Source organism: Lepus europaeus, chromosome 9 (genome assembly GCF_033115175.1).
Source record: "Lepus europaeus isolate LE1 chromosome 9, mLepTim1.pri, whole genome shotgun sequence".
NCBI lineage: Eukaryota > Metazoa > Chordata > Mammalia > Lagomorpha > Leporidae > Lepus > Lepus europaeus.
In genome coordinates, this window is record NC_084835.1 from 11,056,847 (window position 1) to 11,080,069 (window position 23,223).

At 60.1% G+C, this 23,223-nt stretch overlaps 1 protein-coding gene across 1 annotated transcript in view; it reads left to right on the forward strand.

Moving 5' to 3' along the window:
• Positions 1–22,379, forward strand: part of GRIP2 (glutamate receptor interacting protein 2) — an 85,660-nt gene extending 63,281 nt beyond the window's left edge. Inside the window, exons 4-24 of the mRNA XM_062200088.1 lie at positions 35–180; positions 743–829; positions 1,314–1,389; positions 2,250–2,395; positions 3,300–3,447; positions 3,547–3,716; positions 5,454–5,579; positions 5,889–6,038; positions 6,516–6,702; positions 7,108–7,253; positions 8,000–8,080; positions 9,559–9,625; positions 9,726–9,871; positions 10,841–10,985; positions 12,263–12,402; positions 12,897–13,076; positions 13,760–13,934; positions 15,186–15,291; positions 20,223–20,366; positions 21,043–21,189; positions 22,221–22,379. Coding sequence (XP_062056072.1) covers positions 35–180; positions 743–829; positions 1,314–1,389; positions 2,250–2,395; positions 3,300–3,447; positions 3,547–3,716; positions 5,454–5,579; positions 5,889–6,038; positions 6,516–6,702; positions 7,108–7,253; positions 8,000–8,080; positions 9,559–9,625; positions 9,726–9,871; positions 10,841–10,985; positions 12,263–12,402; positions 12,897–13,076; positions 13,760–13,934; positions 15,186–15,291; positions 20,223–20,366; positions 21,043–21,189; positions 22,221–22,379 — 2,872 coding nt within the window. The remainder of the gene's footprint in view (positions 1–34; positions 181–742; positions 830–1,313; positions 1,390–2,249; positions 2,396–3,299; positions 3,448–3,546; positions 3,717–5,453; positions 5,580–5,888; positions 6,039–6,515; positions 6,703–7,107; positions 7,254–7,999; positions 8,081–9,558; positions 9,626–9,725; positions 9,872–10,840; positions 10,986–12,262; positions 12,403–12,896; positions 13,077–13,759; positions 13,935–15,185; positions 15,292–20,222; positions 20,367–21,042; positions 21,190–22,220) is intronic.
• Positions 22,380–23,223: the final 844 nt, after the last annotated feature.

The following is a 23,223-nucleotide window of genomic DNA, read 5'->3' on the forward strand; positions in this document are numbered from 1 at the left end:
TGCGCCTGTGCCCCGGCCCCCTCGCCCCACGCAGGAGTGATCTGCTGAACGTGGGTGACTACATCCGGTCGGTGAACGGGATCCGCCTGACCAGGCTGCGGCACGACGAGATCATCGCCTTGCTCAAGAACGTGGGGGAGCGCGTGGTGCTGGAGGTGGAGTATGAGCTGCCCGCGCCCGGTGGGTGCCCTTGGACGGGGAACCTTCTCGGCTGCCTTGGTCGTGGGTGGACACGGCTGCTCCCCGACCAGGGCCTGGGGTGGGGTGGGGCCCGTGGAGACTGGTCGTAAACCTCCAGGCATCAGCTGGGGCTCTGGCCTGTCCCGTCCCCAGGAGGTGGGGGCCCCTGTTTTCTGTGTTCTTGTCACTCTGCCTCTTGAGTTCCCACTTGTGTTTCCTCTGAGGGGCAGGATAGGGTGGGTGTTGGCTCCCTGTCCACAACTCCCCTGGCTTCAGTGCCCCCTGGGGTTTTGCCCAGCCCTGAAGTTGAATCATTTGTCTAAAGTCCCAAAACCCGAGTAACACTCCGGAATTCCACCTGAGCCTGAGCCCTGGCCGGCTGTGGCAGGCCCTTTGCTCTCTGGGATGAAGCGACAGTGGGGAGGAGGGTCCTTGGCCGCGCTGGTGCCGTCCCCGTGGGCTCTGTGGCTGGTCGCCCAGCTCTCCTGGGGTGAGCTCTGGAGACGTCTGTGGCTTGTCCATGCGACTGAGGGACTCAGAGGAGCTCTCCCTTCCTCCCCAGCCCCCGAGAACAATCCGAAGATCATCTCGAAGACCGTGGACGTCTCCCTGTACAAGGAGGGCAGCAGCTTCGGCTTCGTCCTCAGAGGTCAGTGCGAGAATCGCCCTGGGAGCCCAGGTTGATGTCGCGTGCATTGTCTTGCTTGAATCAAGGTAAATGATAGAGATTCTGACTCTAAAGAAACTGTGACCGTTACATCAAGGGTGATATGGGAAATTTTGCCAAGTGATGGGGTGCGCATGATGTGGAGAGCCAGGGGGGAAAATGTACTAGAATATGACAGTGCAAGCTGCTGACGCTGAGCTGCCTAGCGATGAGGTCAAAAAGGGAAATCGGATGAGCTCACAGGAAGTGATGCAAGGTGTTGAGTAGCAGAGGGCTTGGTCACGTTTTCTACCCCTTAACCCATCTCTGGGAGGGGGTGTGGGGTTATCGTTGGTGTCTAATAAAGCAGACTATGGATAGCAAGCACATGACTGTACTGAAGGAGCCAGCTTCGGGGCTGGGTCAGGGCCTCTGGGGTATCAGGGAAAGGGTGGGGGGTCATCTCGTCTTGCTGAATTCTGTCCAGGTGGTGCCCATGAAGAGGTGCATAAGTCCCGCCCACTCGTCCTCACCTACGTGCGGCCCGGTGGCCCTGCTGACAGGTGAGCCTGAGCCTCTGAAACCCACGCACCCCACTGACCACCTCCAGCTCCTCCACCAAGAAGGCACGGTGGAGCCATTGGGTCCATTCTCCAGATGAGCAGACTGAGGCTTGGGGAGGCCCCCATGCTTTGCCCAGAGTTGGCGGTCATTGGTGGAGCTGGAGCCACACTCCAAAGGAGAGAGTCCCAAGCTGTTCCCCGACATCGTGCTGTGTCGTGGCTGGGGCAGGCAGCTGTGCGGTGGCCCTTCCAGGCAGGGCACAGGCATTGGCCGTGGCTGTCCGCAGCTTACATCTGACGAGTGCTGGTGGTGCTGCCCAGCCCTCAGTGGGCCAGGGCAGACAGTGTGGGGGAGGGACATGTTCAGCTCCTGCCCCTGACGCCCGACCTTGCTGCTGGGAGACTCCTGACCATTTTAAGAGAAGTGTGGACAAGCCTCCCCAGAAATCGGAATCTGTCTTGGAACGGGCCTGTGATGAGCTATTCATAGAACTCCCGGAATAGCTCTGGCCACCTGTTGGAATTTGACCCAAACTGAGGTGAACCCTGGAGCGCCCTCCCCTGGGGCCCCTGCTGAGTCCTTTCCCAGGCCCTTCTGTCACTGGGCCAGAATCATGGCTGGGAAGCAGGGCGGGGGGCAGCAGGAAGTCTCCAGATACCCACACGCTCCAGCCCCTGAGACCATGTGACTCTGGCAAGGCTGCCACCCTCCCCGAGCCCTGGTGCCCTCAGCGCAGACTCTAGGACTGAGTGGAGGCTACGACCGAGGCCGTTGTGCGAGGCTGCTTGGCACCCATCGGTTGCATCCCTTCGCGAGCCCCTGCCCAGCCGGCCTGGCTGACAGGGGTCTTTCCCCCTAGGGAGGGCTCCTTGAAGGCAGGCGACAGGCTGCTCAGCGTCGACGGCATCCCGCTGCATGGGGCCAGCCACGCCACGGCACTGGCCACCCTGCGGCAGTGCAGCCACGAGGCGCTCTTCCAGGTGGAGTACGACGTGGCCGCCCCAGGTCAGCCGGGGCCTGCGGGCAAGGCAGGGGCTGGGGGAGCAGGTGGGGGCTGCAGATTTCCGCCGCTACACAGGCTGTGTGCCCTCGGGCCAGCCGCTCAGCCCCTCTGGGCAATGAGTACCGTGCACCAGGCATTGTTGCCTCCCTGGGGTTACCCCTGGGAGCTGCACGGCTGTGGTGTGTGTCATCCTGGAGCTAAGATCGGGCTGGGCAGAGGTCAGCGAACAGAGTAGCCAAGGCAGAGCATGTGTCCCGTGCAGTGAGTGCCGTGCAGAAAAGGAAAAGGCAGGGGAGCGATGGGGCTGGGGCTGCCCTGCTGTGGCAGGAGGGAGCAGATATGCCGTGTCGTAGCCACGGTCCGTGCCGAGGCCCCGAGCCAGGAGCTGGTGGCCTGGCCGGCTGACAGGAAGGAGGCTGCCGTGGCTGGAGTCGATTGTGGGGGAGGACAGAGAAGGGAGCACAGGTGGTGTCCAGGTGGTGGCTACATGTAGGGGAGCTTGAGCGGACCCTGCTGGTCCCAGAGGAGCAGGGGGAAGGGATCGTGTTCAGGGAATGCAAGGGAATCGGCCTCGGTTGCTACCATAGATGGAGGTGAGAGCAGGAGCCGAGGGTGACGCCGAGGCACCATTTTCTGAGATGAGGATGGTATCCAGTAGGTGCTCACTCAGTGCAACCAGATGGGTACTGACCGGCAAAGCCTTGGGTTGAGGGGCTGTCCTGGGCAGCTCCGTGGCCATGTGAGCCTGGAGGAGGCCTTAAGCTCTTGTTCCTGGGTTTCCGTGGCTGTCAAGTGGGTATGGTGGCCCTCCTAGGCAGCAGGGGTCGGATGGGGACAGCAGTGGGAGGCGGCGTTGGAACGCGTCCAGGGACCACACTTCAGGATGCTTGGTTCTCCGTCGTGCAGACACTGTGGCCACCGCATCAGGACCGTTGATGGTGGAAATAGCCAAGACGCCAGGGTCTGCCCTGGGCATCTCGCTCACCACTGGCTCGCACCGGAACAAGCCGGTAATCACCATCGACCGCATCAAGCCGGCCAGCGTGGTGGACAGGTGAGGCATCCGAGCTGAATGGGGGAGGGGGCAGAGGGGCCCAGGGCTCTGTCTCTGTCCTGGGTCACCCAACCCCCTTCACTGCCTTTGCCTGTGCAGGAGCGGGGCCCTGCACGCTGGAGACCACATCCTGTCCATCGACGGCACCAGCACGGAGCACTGCTCCCTGCTCGAGGCCACCCAGCTCCTCGCCAACGTGTCAGAGAAGGTGCGCCTGGAGGTGCTGCCTGTGCCGCAGAGCCGGCGGCCCCTGAATCCCGCCGAGGCAGGTGCGCCCCCTCTGCCGGTCTTGGGGCCCAGACCTGAGGGGTGCAGGAGGCCCTGGGCAGATGACGGGAACTGTGATTTCCTGGAAGTGCTGGTGTTTCCCACAGAGAAACAAACAGTCAAGGGCAGCCGCCTGGGGTAGGAGATGGGGCAGAGCAACAACTCGGGGTTAGAATGACAGCTTGCCGTGTCCACCCCGATTTCAGTACTAGAAATGTGAGGGCTAGGATGAGGGAGGGACAGTCCTTGTCCGGGTCTGTGCTGTGTAGAGCTTGGGTCCTGGGTTCATCCCTGGGTGGGTACAGGGAGGCAGCCAGGAAGGCAGAAAGGGCCTGGGGCAACCCCTGTGAAGAGTTAAGGTCTCCCAGCAGGGAGCAGGTAGCCGGGGATGTGGTGGAGGTGGGCACAGGGAGGCAGCCCTGGGTTCAGATTCCATCTTAGCCCTGAGCAGCTGCGCAGGTGCCTTTGTAAGTGGGGGCGAGGACCTGGACTGGGGGGGAGGTGAGGGAGGGAAGGGGCAGTGCCCAGTCCAGGGCTGAGGTCGGGGTGGTCAGGCTGTGAGAACTGAGGATGGGGTCTGCTCACCTCGCCCTCCTGGAAAAGAGGTGACCTGCACATCACAAGGGGAGGGAGGGCCTGGCAGAGAGGGCGTTGTGGCAGTGTCCAGTGGTGCATGGAGTGGCCTCTCTGAGCCCAGGGATGGGGGCAGGCAGCCTTGAGACTTGCAGTAGCCTTGTTCATTCTCCTCTTTGGGCACCTGCGGGAGGCCGGGCCCTGTGCTGGGACCCTTGCTTGTCGTCATGTCCTTGGGATGGCTGTGGAGGTCATTCCAAGGAGGTGGCCAAGGCCTGGGGGTGTGCACGGGCTCCTGGCTATTGTCTCCCAACTCCTGTTGATGCCTGCTAAGCAACCAGGCCCCACTCGGCACGTCCCCCGTCTCGCCTCACTCTCATTCTCGCCGGACCCTGGGTGGGGGCCTTTCTCCTGGTCCCATCCTACAGATATTGACCAGGAGGCACAGAGAGGCTGTGACTTGTTCAGTTCCATAGCCGGCTGTGGCCCAGGTGGCCGGCTGCAGAGCTGGCCGAGCCCTGGCTGGGAAGGAGGCCGTCACGGGGGCCATGGGGTTGGTGGGCCCTGAGAGTTGAGGCAGAGCCAGCAGCAGGAGGAGGGGCTGGCACAGGGCGAGTCCTGGCAGCCAGCGTGGAGGCGCGGGAGGGGCAGGACCCCACAGAGGCCCCGGGACCCTCTGCGCACAGCAAGGCTGGGGAAGGGCTTGCATGGGAAGAAGTGGGCAGCCTCAGAGGGTGATGGAAGTGCAGCTTGGCTAGCCTCGGCCAATCCCAGGGAGGGGGAGACCCACAGCTGCCTGGCGAGTCAATAGCTAGACCTTGGGCCCCCCCACATGCTCTGTGCTGGGGGTGCAGCACTGCAGGGGATCCCGAAGGCATGGCAGCTGGGGGGTCCCAGCCAGGCCTCCCAGCCCCGGTCCTCCCTGGCAAGCCTTACGGGGCAGTGCTCCCAGCTCTAGAGCGGCTGCCCGGTTCACACCCCTGCTCCGTCACCTCCCAGCAGAGAGCTGTGTGGCCCCCTCTCCCTGTTCCGTCCCCTGAGCACAGTACCCAGGAGGGTGTTCTCCCCCATGCAAAGGGGGAGCAGCCACAATGGGGCGTGGGTGAGCGCTGACAGATTGGCCCCCAGTGGCTGCACTTGCCTCTCTTCTTTGTCCCCCGCTACAGTGAAAGTCCAGAGGAGTGAGCAGCTGCACCGCTGGGACCCCTGTGTGCCCTCCTGCCACAGTCCCCGGCCCGGCCACTGCAGGCCGCCCACCTGGGCCAGCCCTGCCGGCCAGGACCAGAGCCGATGTAACGTGCCCGCGTGCTGCAGCTCGTGGTGCCTTGCGCCGTTTGCTGGGGCGGGAGTGGTGCCTGTGGCATAGGGGCGGGCTTCAAGACTCGGGAAACTGGGGGGCCTCCCTGTTGTCGGCCAGCATGTCGGTGGTGCAGTGGGCCCCTGTCTCTGGTGGCCGGGCTCCGCTATGCCTGGGCAAACCCTGCAGTCTTGGGCTCAGTGGGGAAGGAGGTCCGAAGTCACACGGCAGGTGACAGTCGGATGGGCAGCTGTGCCCTGCCGGGGTTCTTTGGGTTCACAGGGCTCTGCTCTCATCTCCCCAGCCTTGTCCTCGACTCCTTTTTCCTCACCAACTGTGAACCATGCCTTCTCCTCCGCCAACCCCAGCACCCTCCCCCGGGGATCCCAGCCCATGAGCCCCAGGACCACGATGGGGCGGAGGCGGCAGCGGAGACGTGAACACAAGAGCTCACGTAAGTCTGTTCTCTTCCCTGCCCTTGAGCTGCCTGCACGTGCCGAAAAAAGAGGCTGTAAGGAGGCTTGGGAGGTGGCCGGGCCACAGGTGTGTGTGTGTGTGTGTGTGTGTGGCTGGCTGCGGACGGAACCTTAAATGACGTGAATTGTACACCAGGGTGGTTGGACAGGTTGTGCACAGCTGAGGGGTGCCGGTTAGTGTGTACACTTCTAGTCTTACATGTCTTCATTTTAGGGTCACACATGCACACAAACATGCCCACGTGTGTGCAGACAAGTCAGAGGCGGTATACAGGCTGCCTTCTGCTGGTTTACTCCCCAAGTGCTTACAGTGGCCAGGATAGGCCAGGCCGAGGCTGGGCCCTCAGTGCGGTCTCCAGCATGGGCGGCAGGCACTCCGTTGGCTGTCGCTGCTGCTGCCCGGGGCTGCGTTAGCAGGAAGCTGCAGTCGGCAGCTGTGCTCGCCTGTCCTGCAGTGTCCTTGGCCTCCAGCACCGTGGGGCCGGGCGGGCAGATCGTGCACGCGGACACCACAGAGGTCGTGCTCTGCGGGGACCCCCTCAGCGGCTTTGGCCTCCAGCTCCAGGGCGGCGTCTTTGCCACCGAGACCCTGTCCTCCCCGCCCCTCGTGCGCTTCATCGAGCCCGACAGCCCGGCCGAGAGGTGAGCATGCCACCCCCTCCCCATTCGGGGGCTCGGGGACAGCCAGGGAAACTGAGTCAGAGTCCCACGCTCTGGCTGCCCAAGTACATTCACTTCAGCATCACATCGGCCCCAGCCCCAGCCTACAAGTGAGGAAGCCCAGGATCAGAGAGTCTGAGTCACTGCCTAGGAGCACACAGCTCATGAACAAAATCCCTCTGCAGTCAGAGTTTCCTGTGTGCCACTCATAGGGCCTGTGGCTTTATCCCCATTAGACAGACAGCTAAACTGAGGATCAGCAAGGGGAGGCCCTTAGCCAGGGTCCCATGAGCCCCACCCTAGGGCACAAGGCAGGGCCCAGCTTCGGGTCGCCCCACTGGAGCCGTCATGGAGCCTCTTCTCTCCGCCGGGCCACCTGGGGTTCAGGTGTGGGCTGCTGCAGGTGGGGGACCGTGTGCTGTCCATCAATGGCGTAGCCACGGAGGACGGGACGATGGAGGAAGCCAACCAGCTGCTGCGGGACGCCGCGCTGGCCCACAAAGTTGTGCTGGAGGTCGAGTTTGACGTTGCGGGTGAGTGAGTGGCCCTGGGGCCCTGCACCCTGTATCCTGCTCCCTGCCCCTCTGTCCCCCACTCCCTGCACCGCTGTTCTTGACACTCCTGCTCCCCACACCCTGTACCCTTGCTCCCCTGCAGCCCTGCTCCCCACGCTCCTGCACCCTTGCTTTCTGCTCCCCTGCCCCAAGCTCTGGTCCTCCCATGCTCCTCCACCCAGGGCCCTCTCCCAGGGCCACCTCAGCTCTGCAGGGAGGACTCCTGTGTGCTGGTGTGGGGTTGAGGGGGACTCTGCCATGGGGCGGGACTGGGAGAGGGACGTGGCTCAGGGGTACTAGGAGCTCTGCACACTCCTTCCCCGCATGGCTGAAGCAAAGAACCCCAGGCTGGCACATGGTTTGGAACTCGGTCCTGTGACGTTGGACTGGACACTACATGGAGTGGGGGGTCAGGCGAGGTCAGTCGCAGGGAAGTGCCCAGCCTAGGCCTGCATGTGGGCCCTGCCTGAACCTGTGCCGGACCCAGAGGCTCTGGGACCTCTCCCCCAAGCAGGCGACAACGACACCCGAGTTCTGGTCCTGCCACGTGTTCTGGGCCAATCCCTTCATTCCTCATTCTCGTCGCCTGTCAGGTGGAAGTAGCAGCTTGGGGCTGGGTTGTGACTTTGGGGGTCTCCCAGCAGATCCAGAGTGGGCGTGAGGCTGGGGCTCCCGGAGGCCCCGCCCCCAGTCTCAGGTCTCCTCCCTCCCTCCTGTCTGTGCAGAGTCTGTCATCCCGAGCAGCGGCACCTTCCACGTAAAGCTGCCCAAGAGGCGCGGCGTGGAGCTGGGCATCACCATCAGCTGTGAGTCCCCTCCCCGCTGTGGCTCAGCCCGGGGTGCACTGTGTGACCTGGGAGCGGAGCAGGCTCACTTGTGCTCTGCCAGGCCTGGCTGGGTGCCCTGGGGCAAGCCCCGAGGTTCTCGGAGCCTCAATTTGCCCTTCTGCACAATGGGCATCTCCCGGTGGGACCCCGAGGTGTCGTGTGTGGTGCCGGATGCGAGGTGTGGGTTTCCTGTGCCACCTGCCTCTGTGTCCTCAGCGTCCAGGAGGGGCCTGGAACACAGCAGGGGCTTCATGTATGTTTGAGCTGGGAAGGAAACAGAGGGATGTAGGACGGGATGAGAAGCAGGAGATACGTGACCCCGGGAACGCTGAGGGCTCTGCTGCTCCTGTCGTATTTGGAGTGGAGCTGAAGCCCTCCTGAGGCCAGGAAGGCCTGTGAGACCCCTCCCTTGGCCTCTGAGATGGGTCTCATGTTCTCCCAGCTGCAGCCTCCTTCTGGAGCATCCTGCCCCGGGGCCTTTGCATGACCGTCCTTCTGCCTGCCTCCCCCAGAGACTCCTCCCAGTGTTCGCCCACTTGTCCCCTCAGCGAGGCCTTCTCTGACCCCACAGTCCTCCATGCAGCCCCCTCCCCTCGTGCTCCTCTCCCATAGCGTTTGTCATCTGAGCAACCACAGTTGTACATATTCTGCTCATCATCTGTGGCCCCACCAGCCGGTCAGCTCGGGGTGGGGCGGCGGGCAGCAGGCCTATGCCTGTTTTGTCATGGCTGTACCCCACAGACACGCAGTGGGGCTCTGGCACCTGGCTCCTGAACCAGGTGGGGTCGGCACAGACACCCACCAGCCGGCCCCCATGGCTTGCTGGGAGGGGGGGGTGGGCTGCACCAGAGCAGAGGAGAGAATAGTTATTGAGCACCTGCTGTGTACCAGGAGCCACACAGAGTTTTGTGCCTGCATTATCCAGATTTGGGGGTTTACATTTTTGTAGTTAGAGAAGGAGTTCCCATCACTTGCTGAATGCCTGCAGTGTCCAGGCTAGGCCAGGCCAAAGATGGGAGCAGGGATCCCAGTCCAGGTCTCCCACCTCTCCGGCTGGGGCCCAGTTAACTAAAGTCCTTACTGCTGCCTCCCAGCGTGTACATCAGCAGGAAGCTGCAGTCAGGGCCGGAGCTGGGGTCCAAAGCCAGGTTCTGATGTGGGACACGGGCATCTTAATGAGCATCTTAAGCACTCAACTGACTTCCTGCCCCCATCACCTGCTTTGTGGTCCCTGCATGCCCTTGAAGTCTGTGGCATCATCCACAGTGTACAGAGGGGGAAACTGGGGCACAGAGCAGTGGGTTGATTGGCTCATCGCCAGGGAGCAGTGAGACCAGGATGTGAGCAGTGTGTGGGGCTCGAGCCCATGCCCAGCCCCTGGGACTTGGCACCCTCCCACTGCGCCGCCCGGAGGCTGTGGCCACCCAGGGTCAGGTTCTCGGTCTTCTTCCCTCCAGCGGCCAGCAGGAGTCGCGGGGAGCCCCTGATCATCTCGGACATCAAGAAGGGCAGTGTGGCGCACAGGTAGGATGCCCGGGTACTGGCGGGGCGCTCGGCCGACGGGTGTGGGCACGGCACCTGCACGCGCCAGGCTCCTTCCCGTCCCCCACCCCGGCTCATGCAGGATTGGCACCCTTGAGCCAGGCGACAGGCTGCTGGCCATCGACAACATCCGCCTGGACAACTGCCCCATGGAGGACGCCGTGCAAATCCTGCGGCAGTGTGAGGACCTTGTGAAGCTCAAGATCCGGAAGGATGAGGACAACTCGGGTAGGCGCCTCCCCCGCCCCGAGCTTGTCCCTGTGTGCGGCGGCAGCGGGGCTGTCTGTCCACAGTCTGCGCGAGGCCACTGGGAGTTGGCTCCTACCCTCGGTGCCCAGCCTCGCGGGAGGGGCCCCCTGGCAGGCAGTGAGGGAGTGGGGGCTGCACCCCTGGGTGGATGGCTGTGTGGGTGCACGGTGGAGGGGGCACGCACGGGCCTGGTGAGGCCAGGCAGCGACAGATGAGCGTGAACTGGACAGAGAGGAGTGAGGGAGATCATGCAGGAGGCAGACGGCAGGGGTGGGGCCTACAGCAGGTGCAGAGCGGAGCCCTTATTCACGGAGCTCACCCGGGGCAAGAGGCTCACTCACGGGCAGGTCTTTGTTTTAAGCTGGAAATCTGGTTTCTTTTTTGCAAACTAACTTATTTGAAGCAGAACTAGGTCTCCCATCTGCTAGTTGACTCTCCACATGCTGGTCACAGCTGGGACTGTGCCGGGCTAAAGCCGGGAGCCAGGAGCCCAATCTGGGTCTGCCATATGGGGAGCACAGTCCCAACTACCGGAGCCATCACCTGCTGCCTCCCAGGGCGCATGATAGCAGGGAGCTGGGTTGGGGTGCAGAGCCGGGACTTGAACCCACGCCCTCCAGTACAGGATGTGGGTGTCCCAAGCAGCATCTCGGCCGCTGCACCTCATAGCGCCTGTGGCTGCTCCTCGTCCTTGTCTCCGTCGTTGGTGCTGTTGATAAAGTGGGTGGCGTGCAGAGTCTTTATTTGGAGACATTGGCCCCACGCGTATTCCCTGTCCTTGTTTATTGCAATGGTGTTTGGCAGAGAACACTTGGGGAGGCAGGAGATGGGCTGAGGGTCCCCTTGTGCCGTGTGACGTCGTGGCGTGAGTGTGTGGTGCGTGAATGCACGGATGAATGGGTGATGATGCCCCACCCTGCCCGCCCCTCACGGGCGCCATCCCCGCAGATGAGCAGGAAGCCACGGGCGCTGTGAGCTACACCGTGGAGTTGAAACGCTATGGGGGCCCCCTGGGCATCACCATCTCAGGCACTGAGGAGCCTTTCGATCCCATTGTCATCTCGGGCCTCACCAAGCGTGGTCTGGCGGAGAGGTGAGGCGCTTTGCTGGGGTGATGGGCGGTGGGCCCCGGGGGCCTCCAGGGAGTAGGAGCTGGGCCTGGGGGGCAGCCAGATGACATTCTGACCTCTGTCCTACTCTCCGGCTGGTTGCCTCCCCTCTCTGTGGGGTGGGAGGGCTGGCTGGGCGAGTGCGTCCCGACAGGCTTGGTGGAACTTACTGTAGGCTGAGGGCTGTGGGAATGGGGCCCAGCACAGCCAGCTTCTTCCTGAGGCTCTGGGGCTGCCCCTGCCCCAGGGATTGCTCCTGAGACTGGCAGCCAGCGAGCTGGAAGAGGCGGGGTGTCCTAGCTCTGTCCCAGCTGGCTGGGGGTGGGGCAGAGGTGGGACAGGGCCCAGTGCTGGTGCAGCGAGCTTTCTCCCTGGCTGTGGCCGTGCACGGGTGGATCCAGCAGGGAAGGAAGTGCTGAGCACCCCAGGAGTCCCAGGAACTGGCTATGGAAGGGGAGGACAGGGGCCCGGGGCGGGGCTTGCAGGCCAGCTGGGATGGTTATGGAGCCCTGGGCCTTGGGCAGGATGTCCCCCGCTCCTGGGGCGCCCCCTGCTGCACACTGTGCAGACTGCAGCAGCTGGTGCAGGGCCCTCACATTCTTAACCTGACCTGGGCTGATGGAGTTCGGTGCTGTCCCATGGAGGTAGAGTCTGAGCCGTGAGCTTGCTCTGCTGCCTCCTCCCACACCCAGGTTGGGGTTTGCCTGACTGCCTGACCCCACCCCCAGAGGTGGGACTCTGCTGGTGAGGCGTGGCATCTGCGCACTGTCTTTGCAGCTCTCCCTAGGGCTTACGATTCTCATGGCTGTCGTGGCAGAGCTGGCCCAGCCAGTGTTGTCGCTGGCCCTGTGAACCTGGCGTCTTCCAGGTGAAGGGAAGACACCCATGGCTTTTGCGAGGGGTAATCTGGGCTCCATCGCACCCACTCAGCCCTCAGTTAGGATTTGATAATGAAACGCCATCTCCCCTATCTATAGATGAAGGGAATAAGACTTGGGAAGTGAGGAAGTGAGGCCACGATGACACGCTTAGCATCCAGTGCTAGTATGTGAGGTTCAGGCCATTCTCGGAACCTGCTGGAGAATTCACTCCCAGATTCCAGCCGTGGCAGCCCCGTGGATGCAGCCAGGATCACACTGGGAGCACCGTTTCTCTGGGGACACCCTGGGGCTGCCCTGGGCTCCAGAGGAGACCCTCACCACCACACTGCGACAAGGCCCTGAGCGTCCCCCTCCTGACTCTGCCTGTGCCCACTGCTCAGGACCGGTGCCATCCACGTAGGGGACCGCATCTTGGCCATCAACAGTGTTAGCCTCAAGGGCCGGCCGCTGAGCGAGGCCATCCACCTCCTGCAGATGGCCGGAGAGACGGTTACATTGAAGATCAAGAAGCAGCTGGACCGTGAGCCTCGACCCTGCCCTGGGGGCCGCCCAGCCCATGAGGGAGGGTCTGTGGAGGTGGGAGGGGGCCTGGGACAGCTGAGGAGACAGATGAGGGGAGAGGGGCCCAGAATTGCACAGCTGGGCTGGGCTGAGCCTGCCTGTGGACCCTGTTCTTCATCACCCCCTGCCTCTTACGGTGCCCACCTGTGTGCTGCATGGCCCTAACACATGCATTCCTCAGTTTCCTGTATGTGTGCCCTGCCACTGCAGTGGAAAGAGCCAGGGTTCTGAGGGTCTTCCTTCCAGTCTGGGCCCCGCTGTTGGTCGCAGTGGGACATGGAGCAGTTGTTGAGCCTCCTGAGCCTCAGTTGTCCCATCTGTGTAGTGGGTTTGCTCATTACTATGCCACCTCCTGCACGTCAGCGGGTGGCTCAGAGCCTGGGAGATCCCAGACGACACTGAGGCTTGCCAAGCACTCCATGGCTAGAGGTGTTGCCCCCCTTCTCCTCCCAGGCCCCTTCATACCCCACAAGTCGGGCAGCCTCAGTGAGGCCAGTGACATGGATGAGGACCCGCCGGAGGCGCTCAAAGGAGGTGTGCTGGCAGCCCGGTTCTCGCCCGCCGTGCCCAGTGTGGACAGTGCCATGGAGTCCTGGGACAGCTCAGCCACAGAAGGTGGCTTCGGGGGCGCAGGTAAAAACCCAGGGTCCTTGGATGGCAGCATGTTCTCTCTGGGCTGCCCCAGCCACCAGGCTGTTGGGGGCTCCTCCCTACCCTTGGGAACAGTGCCTGGTGGAAGATCTGGCCACAGCTTCATTGACCACCTCTCCCGGCCTGAACCACAGCCCCATGTTTCGATGCCCAGCCCCACGCTTGCCACTCAGGCTGCCCCGTCCAGCTGAAGGAGGAGGGTAGAAGGTCCCCTCCCGCCTGGTCCCACGCTGACCCTGGGGGCTGACTCTTCCAGGCACCCTCCCCTGTGTGTGTGCGCTGAGACCCGCGGTAGCCTCCAGGTGGTTCTGGATCTGTGGGCTGTGACTGGGAGCCACCAGACAGCACCGAGGCCTGGCTCAGGGAACGAGCAGAGTGCTGCCCCTGGGGGCCCTCGGTGTCCCGCAGCCCCATTTTCACCGGCTGGACACCTCTCTCTGGGGCTTGGGCTCTTGTTGGGGGGGAATCTTTCAAGTAGTGCACCCCCAGAACCCCTGCATTAACCTTGGGTTGCGTGAGTGGCAGATCCTGGGGGTGGGGTTGGGGTCCTTGGTGGGCTCTGAGAAGAACGAACACCTCTCCAAGGTCACCCTGCATGGCTGGGCTTGGGGCAGGGAGGAGGGCAGGGTAGGACCGGGACACAGATGCCCCTCTCCACTTGCCAGGGTCCTATGCTGCGCAGGTCACGACCCGGGGTATGAGCCCCCAGGAGTGGCGGCCCGGCCGGCTGAGGGGCAGCCCCCCACCCACCGAGCTCCGGCGGACAAGCTACACCCCAGCCCCTGCTGACGAGAGCTTCCAGGAGGAAGAGGAGGAGGAGGACTGGGAGCCGCCGTCTAGGTCTGTGAAGGAGGTAGTGGTCGTGGGCTGTGGGCCCGGGGCCCAAGAGGGAGACGGGGTGTGGATGAGCCACGTCCGGCCCGGGAGAGGAGACGCCAAGCAGGGCCACCTGCACCCGGCCGAGGCGGGCAGAGGATGCGCTGGGGGGCACAGCCCAGCTTGTGCTAGCCAGTGGGGCATCGGGTGCCCCCTGTTCCCGGGAACATGGCTGTGACTCAGCCCTGGAACCAATGCCCACCCTACGTGGCCCTCATTCCTCGTGGCCTCCGTTCCCCGGCACTAGGCCGCGGCCGTGACAGCTTCCGATGACTCGGCCTGCAGAGAGCAGGCCCCCTGGAGAAATCCGGTCTTGCTGTGGCCACAGCCCCTGGCCGCCACCTCTGAGCACTGGCTCGGGCAGCTCCTGCCGCCCAGGGTCCCTTTCCCTCTCAAGTCCTCTTAGCCGTCTGTCGCAGGTCGGCTCAAATCCTCCTGCCTGTCGGGAGCTGCCCTGGCTTAGTCGGGCAAAGGGAATCCCTGCCTCCTTGCTCGGTGCCCTTCAGCCTCCGTTTTCCGCTCCATGCGGTGGGAGGGGAAGGAGGCTGCTCTTTGCACCTCGTCCCTCAGGGACAAAATCCTATGTCAAAGAGAAAGGATTTTGCAAGCTAAAGCATGCGTTGTAGAGGCCAAGGATGTAGGACAGGACGGTCCCTTAGAGCTGTGACGTGGGGACCCAGTTGGGGTCCTTATTCTCGCAGAGATGCCTTCAAAGCCACAGCGGCCGCTTGGGCAGCCGGGCTGTGGCTGCTCCCACCCCTCCCCCAGCACAAGCGTCTCACCCTCTCCATCCATCTGTGTCTGTGCTGGTTCCGGCTCTGTCCCTGTCCCATGGTGCCATGTGTCTGGGTGGGGCCAGGGGCGGTCCTCTGGGGCTGCACCATGGATCTCCTCTCTGTCTGTCCGTCTGTCTCTCTTCCCAGGCCTCCTGTGTCACCGCTGTCCGTCCCGTCTCATCTGCCCCTGTTCTAACTGGCCGCCAACAGTCCTGGGTGCCCTCACTGCGTCTTTTCCCCCATCCCGTGTCACCAACCACTGCCCTGGGGCCCCAGCACTGCCACCAAGGACGCCCGCCCGCCTGCCTGCCTGCCCACCCGCTCGCCTGCCCGCCCACCCTATGGCCCCTCAAGCCCGATGGTGGGCCCGGAAGATTCCTCAGGCCTCAGCCCACCCACCAGCCCGCCAGGAGTTGACGCTGTGGTTCCTACGTTACAGCCCAGCCCCCGGCCCCGCCCGCGAGGAGGGCTTCTGGCACGCGTTCGGGGAAGCCCTGGAGGACCTGGAGTCCTGTGGTCAGTCGGAGCTGCTGAGGGAGCTGGAGGTACGGCGCTGCGTCTGTGCGGGCGGGAGCACGTGCTGAGCTTGTTGATGGGCTCGTGCACATGTGTGACGCGTGTGACTGTGCGTGGACACCCGTGTACGTGTGGTCAGGAAGACGGCACATCAGGGTGTGTGGATGTGTGGACATGTCTGATGTGTGCATCGAGGGCATGTGTATACGTGTGTGAGCATGCTCACGTGTGCAGAGTGTCTACAGAACACATGTGTCCGCACTGGAGCAGTTTGGGGCCTGTGTGTGGATGGGATATGTGGTTGTGGGCGTGCCCTGTGGAAGCATGCGGGTGCTGACGCCAGTGAAGTTGTGGGAGGCCAGGGTTAAGTGTTTCTCAGTGTGGAGTCGGCTTTGCCCATGGATGGCACAGGATTCAGAGGGGACCCAGCAAAGACCCCTTGAGGCTACTTCCACCCTGAGATGTGATCCAATTGAAAGCTCTGCTTTATCTGTGCTTTGTCCCCCTTTGTTCTTGGTTTTGTTGATTGGGGCCGTCCTCTGCTGCTTTGGTCAGTCTTGCTCAGCCTTAAGATTCCTAGTTCGGGTCTTGTGTTCTCTCATGTTTCATTGTTGTCTCTCAATTTTGTGTTCAGCTTTGATTTTCTCCTAGTTGTACTGTATTTATTTATAAGTAATGATACTTAACCTGCTTTCTAATTATCTATTCAATGTTTTCTAACGATGAGTTTTTAAAGCTATGAATTTACTCGCAAGCTCTGCTTTGGCCACATCCATAAGGTCTAATTTGTGATACTCTTACTGTCCATTCAGTTCCAAACATTTTAAAAATCTCTGCTTTCATTTTTACTTGAACTGTTGAATTCTGCAAAAGAGGGATTTAAGAACAATTTTCTGCTGCTTGTTTTTGTCTTTATTTTAAAAACCAGTTCACGTTGATTTTTAAAGTACCATAGTCAGAAAACATGTTTAACGTGTTAATTCTTTGGAATTTGAGGCCTTGAATGTGATTGGCTTTAGCCGGCTTCTTCTGTGTGTAAAAGAATGTGAGTACCTTTTTGTTGGGTGAAACTTTCTGTGTAGTTCCAGGTTGTAATCAAGTTCTTTAAATCTACCTCTTTACTAAATTCATGATTTCTTTATTTTTGTATTTTTTGGTAGTATCTCCTTCACATTTTGTACATTTTTGTTTTCTTTCAAAGTTATGTGTTGCACATAATTCATGATGGCTGTAAGTTCTTGGTGATTCTTTTTTTTAAGATTTATTTATTTGAACGTCAGAGTTAGGGAGAGGCAGAGAGAGAGAGAGAGGGAGAGGCAGAGAGAGAGAGAGAGAGAGAGAGATCGAGATATCGAGATATCTTCCATCTGCTGATTCACTTCCCAAATGGCCACAACAGCAGAGCTGGGTCTATCCGAAGCCAGAAGCCAAGAGCTTCCTCCAGGTCTCCCACGTGGGTGCAGGGGCCCAAGGACTTGGGCCATCCTCCACTGCTTTCCCAGGCCATAGCAGAGCTGGATCAGAAGTGGAGCAGCAGGATTTGAACTGGTGCCCATATGGGATGGCGGCACTGCAGACAGCAGCTTTACCTGCTATGCCACAGCACCAGCCCTAGGGCTTATCTTAAATTTAAATTGTCAACATCTTATCGTCTTTTTTTTCTAAGTCTAATCAACACATTTGACTCCTGAATGACAGGCACTCTCTCCTAGCTATTCAGAAATTAGTGAGGCTGGGGCTGTCATCCAGCCTTACTTGGCCTCATTAGCATTTCTGCCTAATTCTCTGCTGGCTGTCGCTCCTTGATCCCACTTTGTCCTTGGCTTGTAAACTCTTAAGCTTTGTATCTTCATTCCACTGCAACCTGGAGAGAGTTGAGTATGAAACTGACATTTCCCGAGGGCTGTACAGAGAGCAGTCTGTTGTCCTGTGGCAGCTGTGGTTGCTGTCAGGGTCACGGTTGCTCCGTTGAAGGTCAAGTGTCTTTTCTTTGCGGTGGCCTTGAGAGTTTTTTGAAAAATCTACTTAGGCCGGCTCTTCTGCTCAGATGTGGCTTGGAGTGGGTTGTTCCGGTTTGTCTTCGTAGAGGGCTCGGTCTGCTTCCAGTCTGAGGACTGATGTTTTCCTGCTATGCTGGAGTACTCCACGCCATTGTATTTTAAAGGTCGCTGTTCCCTTTGTCTCTCTCCGGACTTCTCTTCTACACCTGCTGTGCATTCTGCCTTCTCTTTGCTTTCACGTTTTCTCTACACTGTGTGCTGGTTGCTTCCCTTAATCTGCTCTCCAGTCTACTAATTCTTTCTATGGCTGTATTTATTCTAACGTTGAACCTATTCCTTAGATACTGTGTTTCAATTTCTACATCTTTTATATCTGAAACTTCTCTTTTTTCAAGTATTCATAATTCCCCCTGCTGTATCATTTGCTTTATATTTTATTCTGTTTCTGCACATGGTATACAGACTTGTTTTAAAGTTGCTTATGGTTCCTCATTTCTGGTGCCCTGGGTGGGAATTTGCCTGCTTGCTGTGTATGTGGGCTGGTGGGCTGTTTGCATCCCTGCACCTGCTGGCAGTCGCGTGCTTGCTGCTGTTGGGACGTCTCCGAGTTCACTCCTCCCATGTGTATCCTGGGGCCTTTGAACTTGAGTGGTTCCAGACCAGTTTGAGAGGAGGTTCTCAGCTCAGTGTCTCCACTTGATTGTAGAAGGCAGATCTGGCCCACATTCACTCAGAGGTCATGCTAAGCTTCCAGGTTGTCCTAAGCGATTGACCCCTGACTTGCTCCAGTCCTGGCAGCTCCCTCCTGGGCCCTGTGTTGGTGGGCAGACATGTTCTGAGATGGCACCTCCTAGCTTCCTTATTAAGCTGGTGCTCCTCTTCCCTGGGCTGCACCCCAGCTCCTCACCTCTGCAGCTGCTCCCAGCCACCCCCCACCCCCACCCCACCCCGTGCGGCAGGTGGTTCCACTCCTGCTGCTGCTTTCTTGCTTTGAGATTGTTCAGTTTTTTTTAAGTAATCTATAATCTTGTGTTTGGGAGGAGAGGTGAGCTTCCTGGACCAACCCAGTGTGTATCCTAACCAAAGTCCTAAAATTGTACAATTCTAGAGGCCAAGAATGGAATACCTAGACTCCCCGATTCTAATGGTTAATGCTTCTGTAACCCCACAGTCCCGAGTCTCGAGGCAGGTGAGGACCAGTTACAAGGTGTGAACATTGGCCTCCGTGCCTCCCCCTCTTTCTTGTCTCCCTCTCCCTTCCACCCCAGTGGCTCATCCGTAAGAGGTCTCTCAATCTGCCCTCTCTTAGGGGGTCAAAAAGACCAGCTCCCCTTCCCCAGGGTCAGACAGAACTGTACATGCCCAGTGGACACTCAGACACTGTGAAGGGTGGTGGGCGTGCGGGATACCTGTGACCCTAGGAAACCGTAAAATATCATGTGTAAGAAACCCCTCCTCCCATCCGGTGAGCCCGGCACCCTCACCCCCAGCTCTGCAGTGAGTCCATTTCCCTCTCTAACCCCTGCCCCGTCCCTCCCCAAGGATGCCCACCCGCTCCTCACTCCTCCCCTGTCGTCACCATTGTTGTCCAGACCATTGTTTGGCTTGGACAACCCCCTGGTCCCTGCTGGTGCTTCTTCCCAGCCTGCACACCCGTCTGCAGTCCCCAGTCTCCGTCCGGCAGCTGGAAGACACTTCTGGAGCCGTACCTCTGATCATGCGCCCTGTGCCCGCTGCTCAGGTTGTGTGGGTCTCCCTGTAGTTCTGCGGTAAAGTTGACATCTCTCACTGTTGGTAGGGCACTCCAGGCCCTCCCAGCCTTATGCCCTGCACCTGTGCCCCCCACCACAGGGCCTCCCTCCCGACCCCTCCCTCCGCTGCAGACCCCGTGCCCAGACTCTTCTTGTCTGATAGATTTCCGCTCTGAGCTCTCAAACCAAGCCAGCTGCCTGATCCCTTACTTCTGTAAGATTTGCTACAGTGTCTGATCTGATCTCGGGTATGCCTGTGGTTAGCAGTATAGCTCAGTATGTTGTGAGCCCTGACTTTGGAGCCTGACTCTGGGTTCTTAGGTTTTTTTTTTGTTTTTTTTTTGTTTTTTTTTTGACAGGCAGAGTGGACAGTGAGAGAGAGAGACAGAGAGAAAGGTCTTCCTTTTTACCGTTGGTTCACCCTCCAATGGCCGCCGCGGTTGGCGCGCTGCAGCCTGCGCACCGCGCTGATCCGATGTCAGGAGCCAGGTGCTTCTCCAGGTCTCCCATGGGGTGCAGGGCCCAAGCGCTTGGGCCATCCTCCACTGCACTCCCTGGCCACAGCAGAGAGCTGGCCTGGAAGAGGGGCAACTGGAATAGAATCCGGTGCCTCGACCGGGACTAGAACCCGGTGTGCTGGCGCCACAAGGCGGAGGATTAGCCTAGTGAGCCGCGGCGCCAGCGAGAAAGGTCTTCCTTTTTGCCGTTGGTTCACCCTCCAATGGCCGCCGCAGTAGGCGCGCTGCAGCCGGCGCACCGCGCTGATCCAATGGCAGGAGCCAGGTGCTTCTCCTGGTCTCCCATGGGGTGCAGGGCCCAAGCACTTGGGCCATCCTCCACTGCACTCCCTGGCCACAGCAGAGAGCTGGCCTGGAAGAGGGGCAACCGGGACAGGATCGGTGCCCCGACAGGGACTAGAACCCGGTGTGCCGGCGCCGCAAGGCGGAGGATTAGCCTGTTGAGCCGCGGCGGTGCCGGCGGTTCTTAGGTTTTTAAGCCTCAGGGAAAACGTGGTATGTGCCTGAGTCATGGTATTGCAGAGAGCAAAATGATGTCTGGCTGCAGAGTGCTGAGAGTGGAGTGGGTGCTCTCCCCTTCTCTGTCATCACTGGCATGGGCAGGGGCCACGTCTGTGCCGTCTACCACTGTGGCGCAGTGGGCGTGGACAGTGACCGGTCGGCAGCTGAGAGGGGGCTGTGTCCCCTGCAGGCCTCCATCATGACGGGCACTGTGCAGAACGTGGCCCTGGAGGGCAGGCCCGGTCACCGGCCCTGGCGCAGGGGCCGGGAGGTCCGCGCTTCCTCCGAGGAGACACAGGAGCTGCTGCTGCCGACACGCTTAGAGCTGCACAAGGTGGGTACTGCGGCGGCAGGTGTGGGAGGCCGGGACCTGCGTCCTGGTGATGCCTTGAGGACCCACCGTGGACTCCAGATGGGCCCCAAACCTCCCCAAGCTGTGTTGCCCTCCACCTCGGACTGTTGGGGGATTTTATGCTTGGTTGAGTTTTTTAAAACTGTCCACGTTTAGGTAATACACACACACACACACACACACACGATGCATACTGGGCTATTAAGTAAACTTGCTTTTTTACCCCACTTAAGTTCACATATGTATACTTGCACGTGTGTATGCACACATACATGTATGTAAATGAATCTGTACATGTATATGAAGGTTTATATGTGTACATATCTAAGTGCATACAAGGATACTTCAAAAAATTGGTGGAAAATGAAGTTGCAATTGGAAGTCTTTGTGTTTCTTGTGCCCAAGGAGCCTGCCTGTCCTCCCAATGATGGGACACTATAGAAAAGCTAGATCCTGAGCCACTTGTGGGCTGGGAGCCAGGGGCAGGGGCAGGAGCGGCAAAACCATGCTGACCCCTGCCCAGGATGCCTCCCCTCACATTGGGCTAGGGCTGTGCGGCCGGCAGGTGGGCTGGGCTGGCATCCCAGAGGCAGGGCTGCTGCTGTGGACGGCTGGGGGTGAGGCCAGGGCCCCAGGGCTGCCATCTTCCCGCCTGCAGGTGACGCTGCACAAGGACCCCGTGCGGGATGACTTTGGCTTCAGCGTCTCAGACGGCCTCGTGGAGAAGGGCGTCTACGTTCACACTGTGCGCCCCGACGGGCCAGCCCAACGTGGGGGCCTCCGGCCATTCGACAGAGTCCTTCAGGTAATGCCGGGGCGGGGGCACAGCCTTGGTTCCCAGCCCTGGGCTGGAGGAGGAGCCCCATGGGCCCTCTGTGACAAGTGCCTGGGTTGCGTTAGGCTGAGTTGAGCCACCTGTAGCTCCATGGCTGAAGACACTAGACCTTGTCACCTGCATGTCCTCTGCAGTGGTCACTCACCATGTAACTGCCCCTCCCACAGTCTCCCAGCAGGGGAAGCCACACCTATCACATGTGTTCACAGCCTATTGGCGAGAACAGTCACGTGACTTCGTAGCTGCAAGGGAGCCTGGGAAATGTGAGACATCCCTGGCTTGGCCCTTGGCCACAGTGACTCAGCTGTTTTTGCTTCCTCGATGTAGTTTGTGCCACATGTACGTTATTTACTAATGTTTTAAATTGATAAGACTTTCTCAGCTTAAATTTATCTTGAAAGAAAATTTGCATTCCAGCTGGGAATGCAAATGTGAAGTGGACATAAATCACACAGACACAGGCAGTGACCCCGAATTCTAGGCAGGGGGCTCCGTGTGTGAGTCATGGTCTGTGCTTTCGTGTGAGAAAAGAGAAGCAGGCGTCAGGTGTGGAGTGCAGAGTTGGCCCTGCCGTATGTGGCCGTCCTGCACCTGTGCATCCAACACACTTTGGATGGGAAACACTCAGCATAGCGATTGCATCCGTACTGACACGTGCAGCCTGTAGTCCTTGCTGCCCTTCTCCAAATGCTGCAGCATTAACAGCTGCTTCCGGGCGGGCATTGACTTCGTGTGTGAGATGATCGGGAACGGTTGGGAGGTGTGTGCACCTTGCACTGTTTGTGGAGGGGACTTTGTCTTAGGAGAGGCCTGGACCTAAGCAATCCCCATGGATACCGAGGAGCCCTGATGTGGGAAGTACCCCTCCCCCAGACCAGGTCTTTATCTTTGATAAAAGCAAACCAGAGGAGTTGAGGGGGGGTGGCCAGTACTCGTCCCCTCCTAGCCGGCTGAGCAGACCCCTGGCTCTGACCCTGACCATTTGGCTGTGCACCGTGCAGGTCAACCATGTTCGCACGCGGGACTTCGACTGCTGCCTGGCGGTGCCGCTGCTGGCCCAAGCCGGGGAGGTTCTGGAGCTGGTCGTCAGCCGTAACCCCGTGGCGCGGAGTGGCCGGGCCTCACGGGCTCCAGGCCCCGGCAGCCCCCGGATGCTGTGAAGTCAACCTGGAGTCCAGACACTCAAGGGGCTGCCTTGGGAGATCCTGGAGAAGAGGCTGCCTGCCCACTTACCATCTGTTGGCTTAGCAGACTGCGAGCTGGGCTGGGCCCTGGTCTTTGTTCCCCAGTTCTGTGGTGACCTGGGTACCACACAGCCGGAGTGGTGTCTGGGTCCTCCCCAAGCTGGATCTCCATGACGCCCAGCAGGGGCTGCCCCAGGTTCCTGCAGGGCCTCCTTGGGAGGGTAGCAAAGGTGGGAAAGCCTGGGGGAGCCTTGGGACTCCCACTGAGTGTCTGGGAGCGAGTTCCCCGTCACCTGGAGGCAAGCAAGCAGAGCTGGACGCCCCAGTGCAGCCCTGGATCTCGACGAGGCGTCCACAGCACTAAGGTCGTGAGTCTCCCTCACCCAGACACCCCGCCACCAGGAATGCCACTTGGGCTGGGAGCCAGCTTCTTCCCTCCTCCAGGTGCTGGGATTTGCTGGGGTCCCCGCTCTTGAGGCCCTGAGCTGGGGTCTCAGGAAGTGCTGGTCCCTTGACTCTGGAAGTCAGAACTTGTACTCCAGTGCCTGAGCTGGAGGCTTCTGGGACTTGTGACTGTGGATTGGGGTCCGGCCTAGAGTCTCGGCCCTGCCTGCGGCTTTGATCGGACATGCGGCCTCACACCCTGTCTGCCCAGCTCCTTGGCAAGGGAACCGTTTGGGGACAGAAGACGTAGGATGTTTTCACCCGGCCTTCTGAGGGTGACTTGAAGACCCTGGGAACAGGATGGCAGGTGTGGCAGCCCCTGGCCAGGTGCACATCCGTCCACGGAGGCCAAGCAGAGGCAACGCTTGGTGGAGAC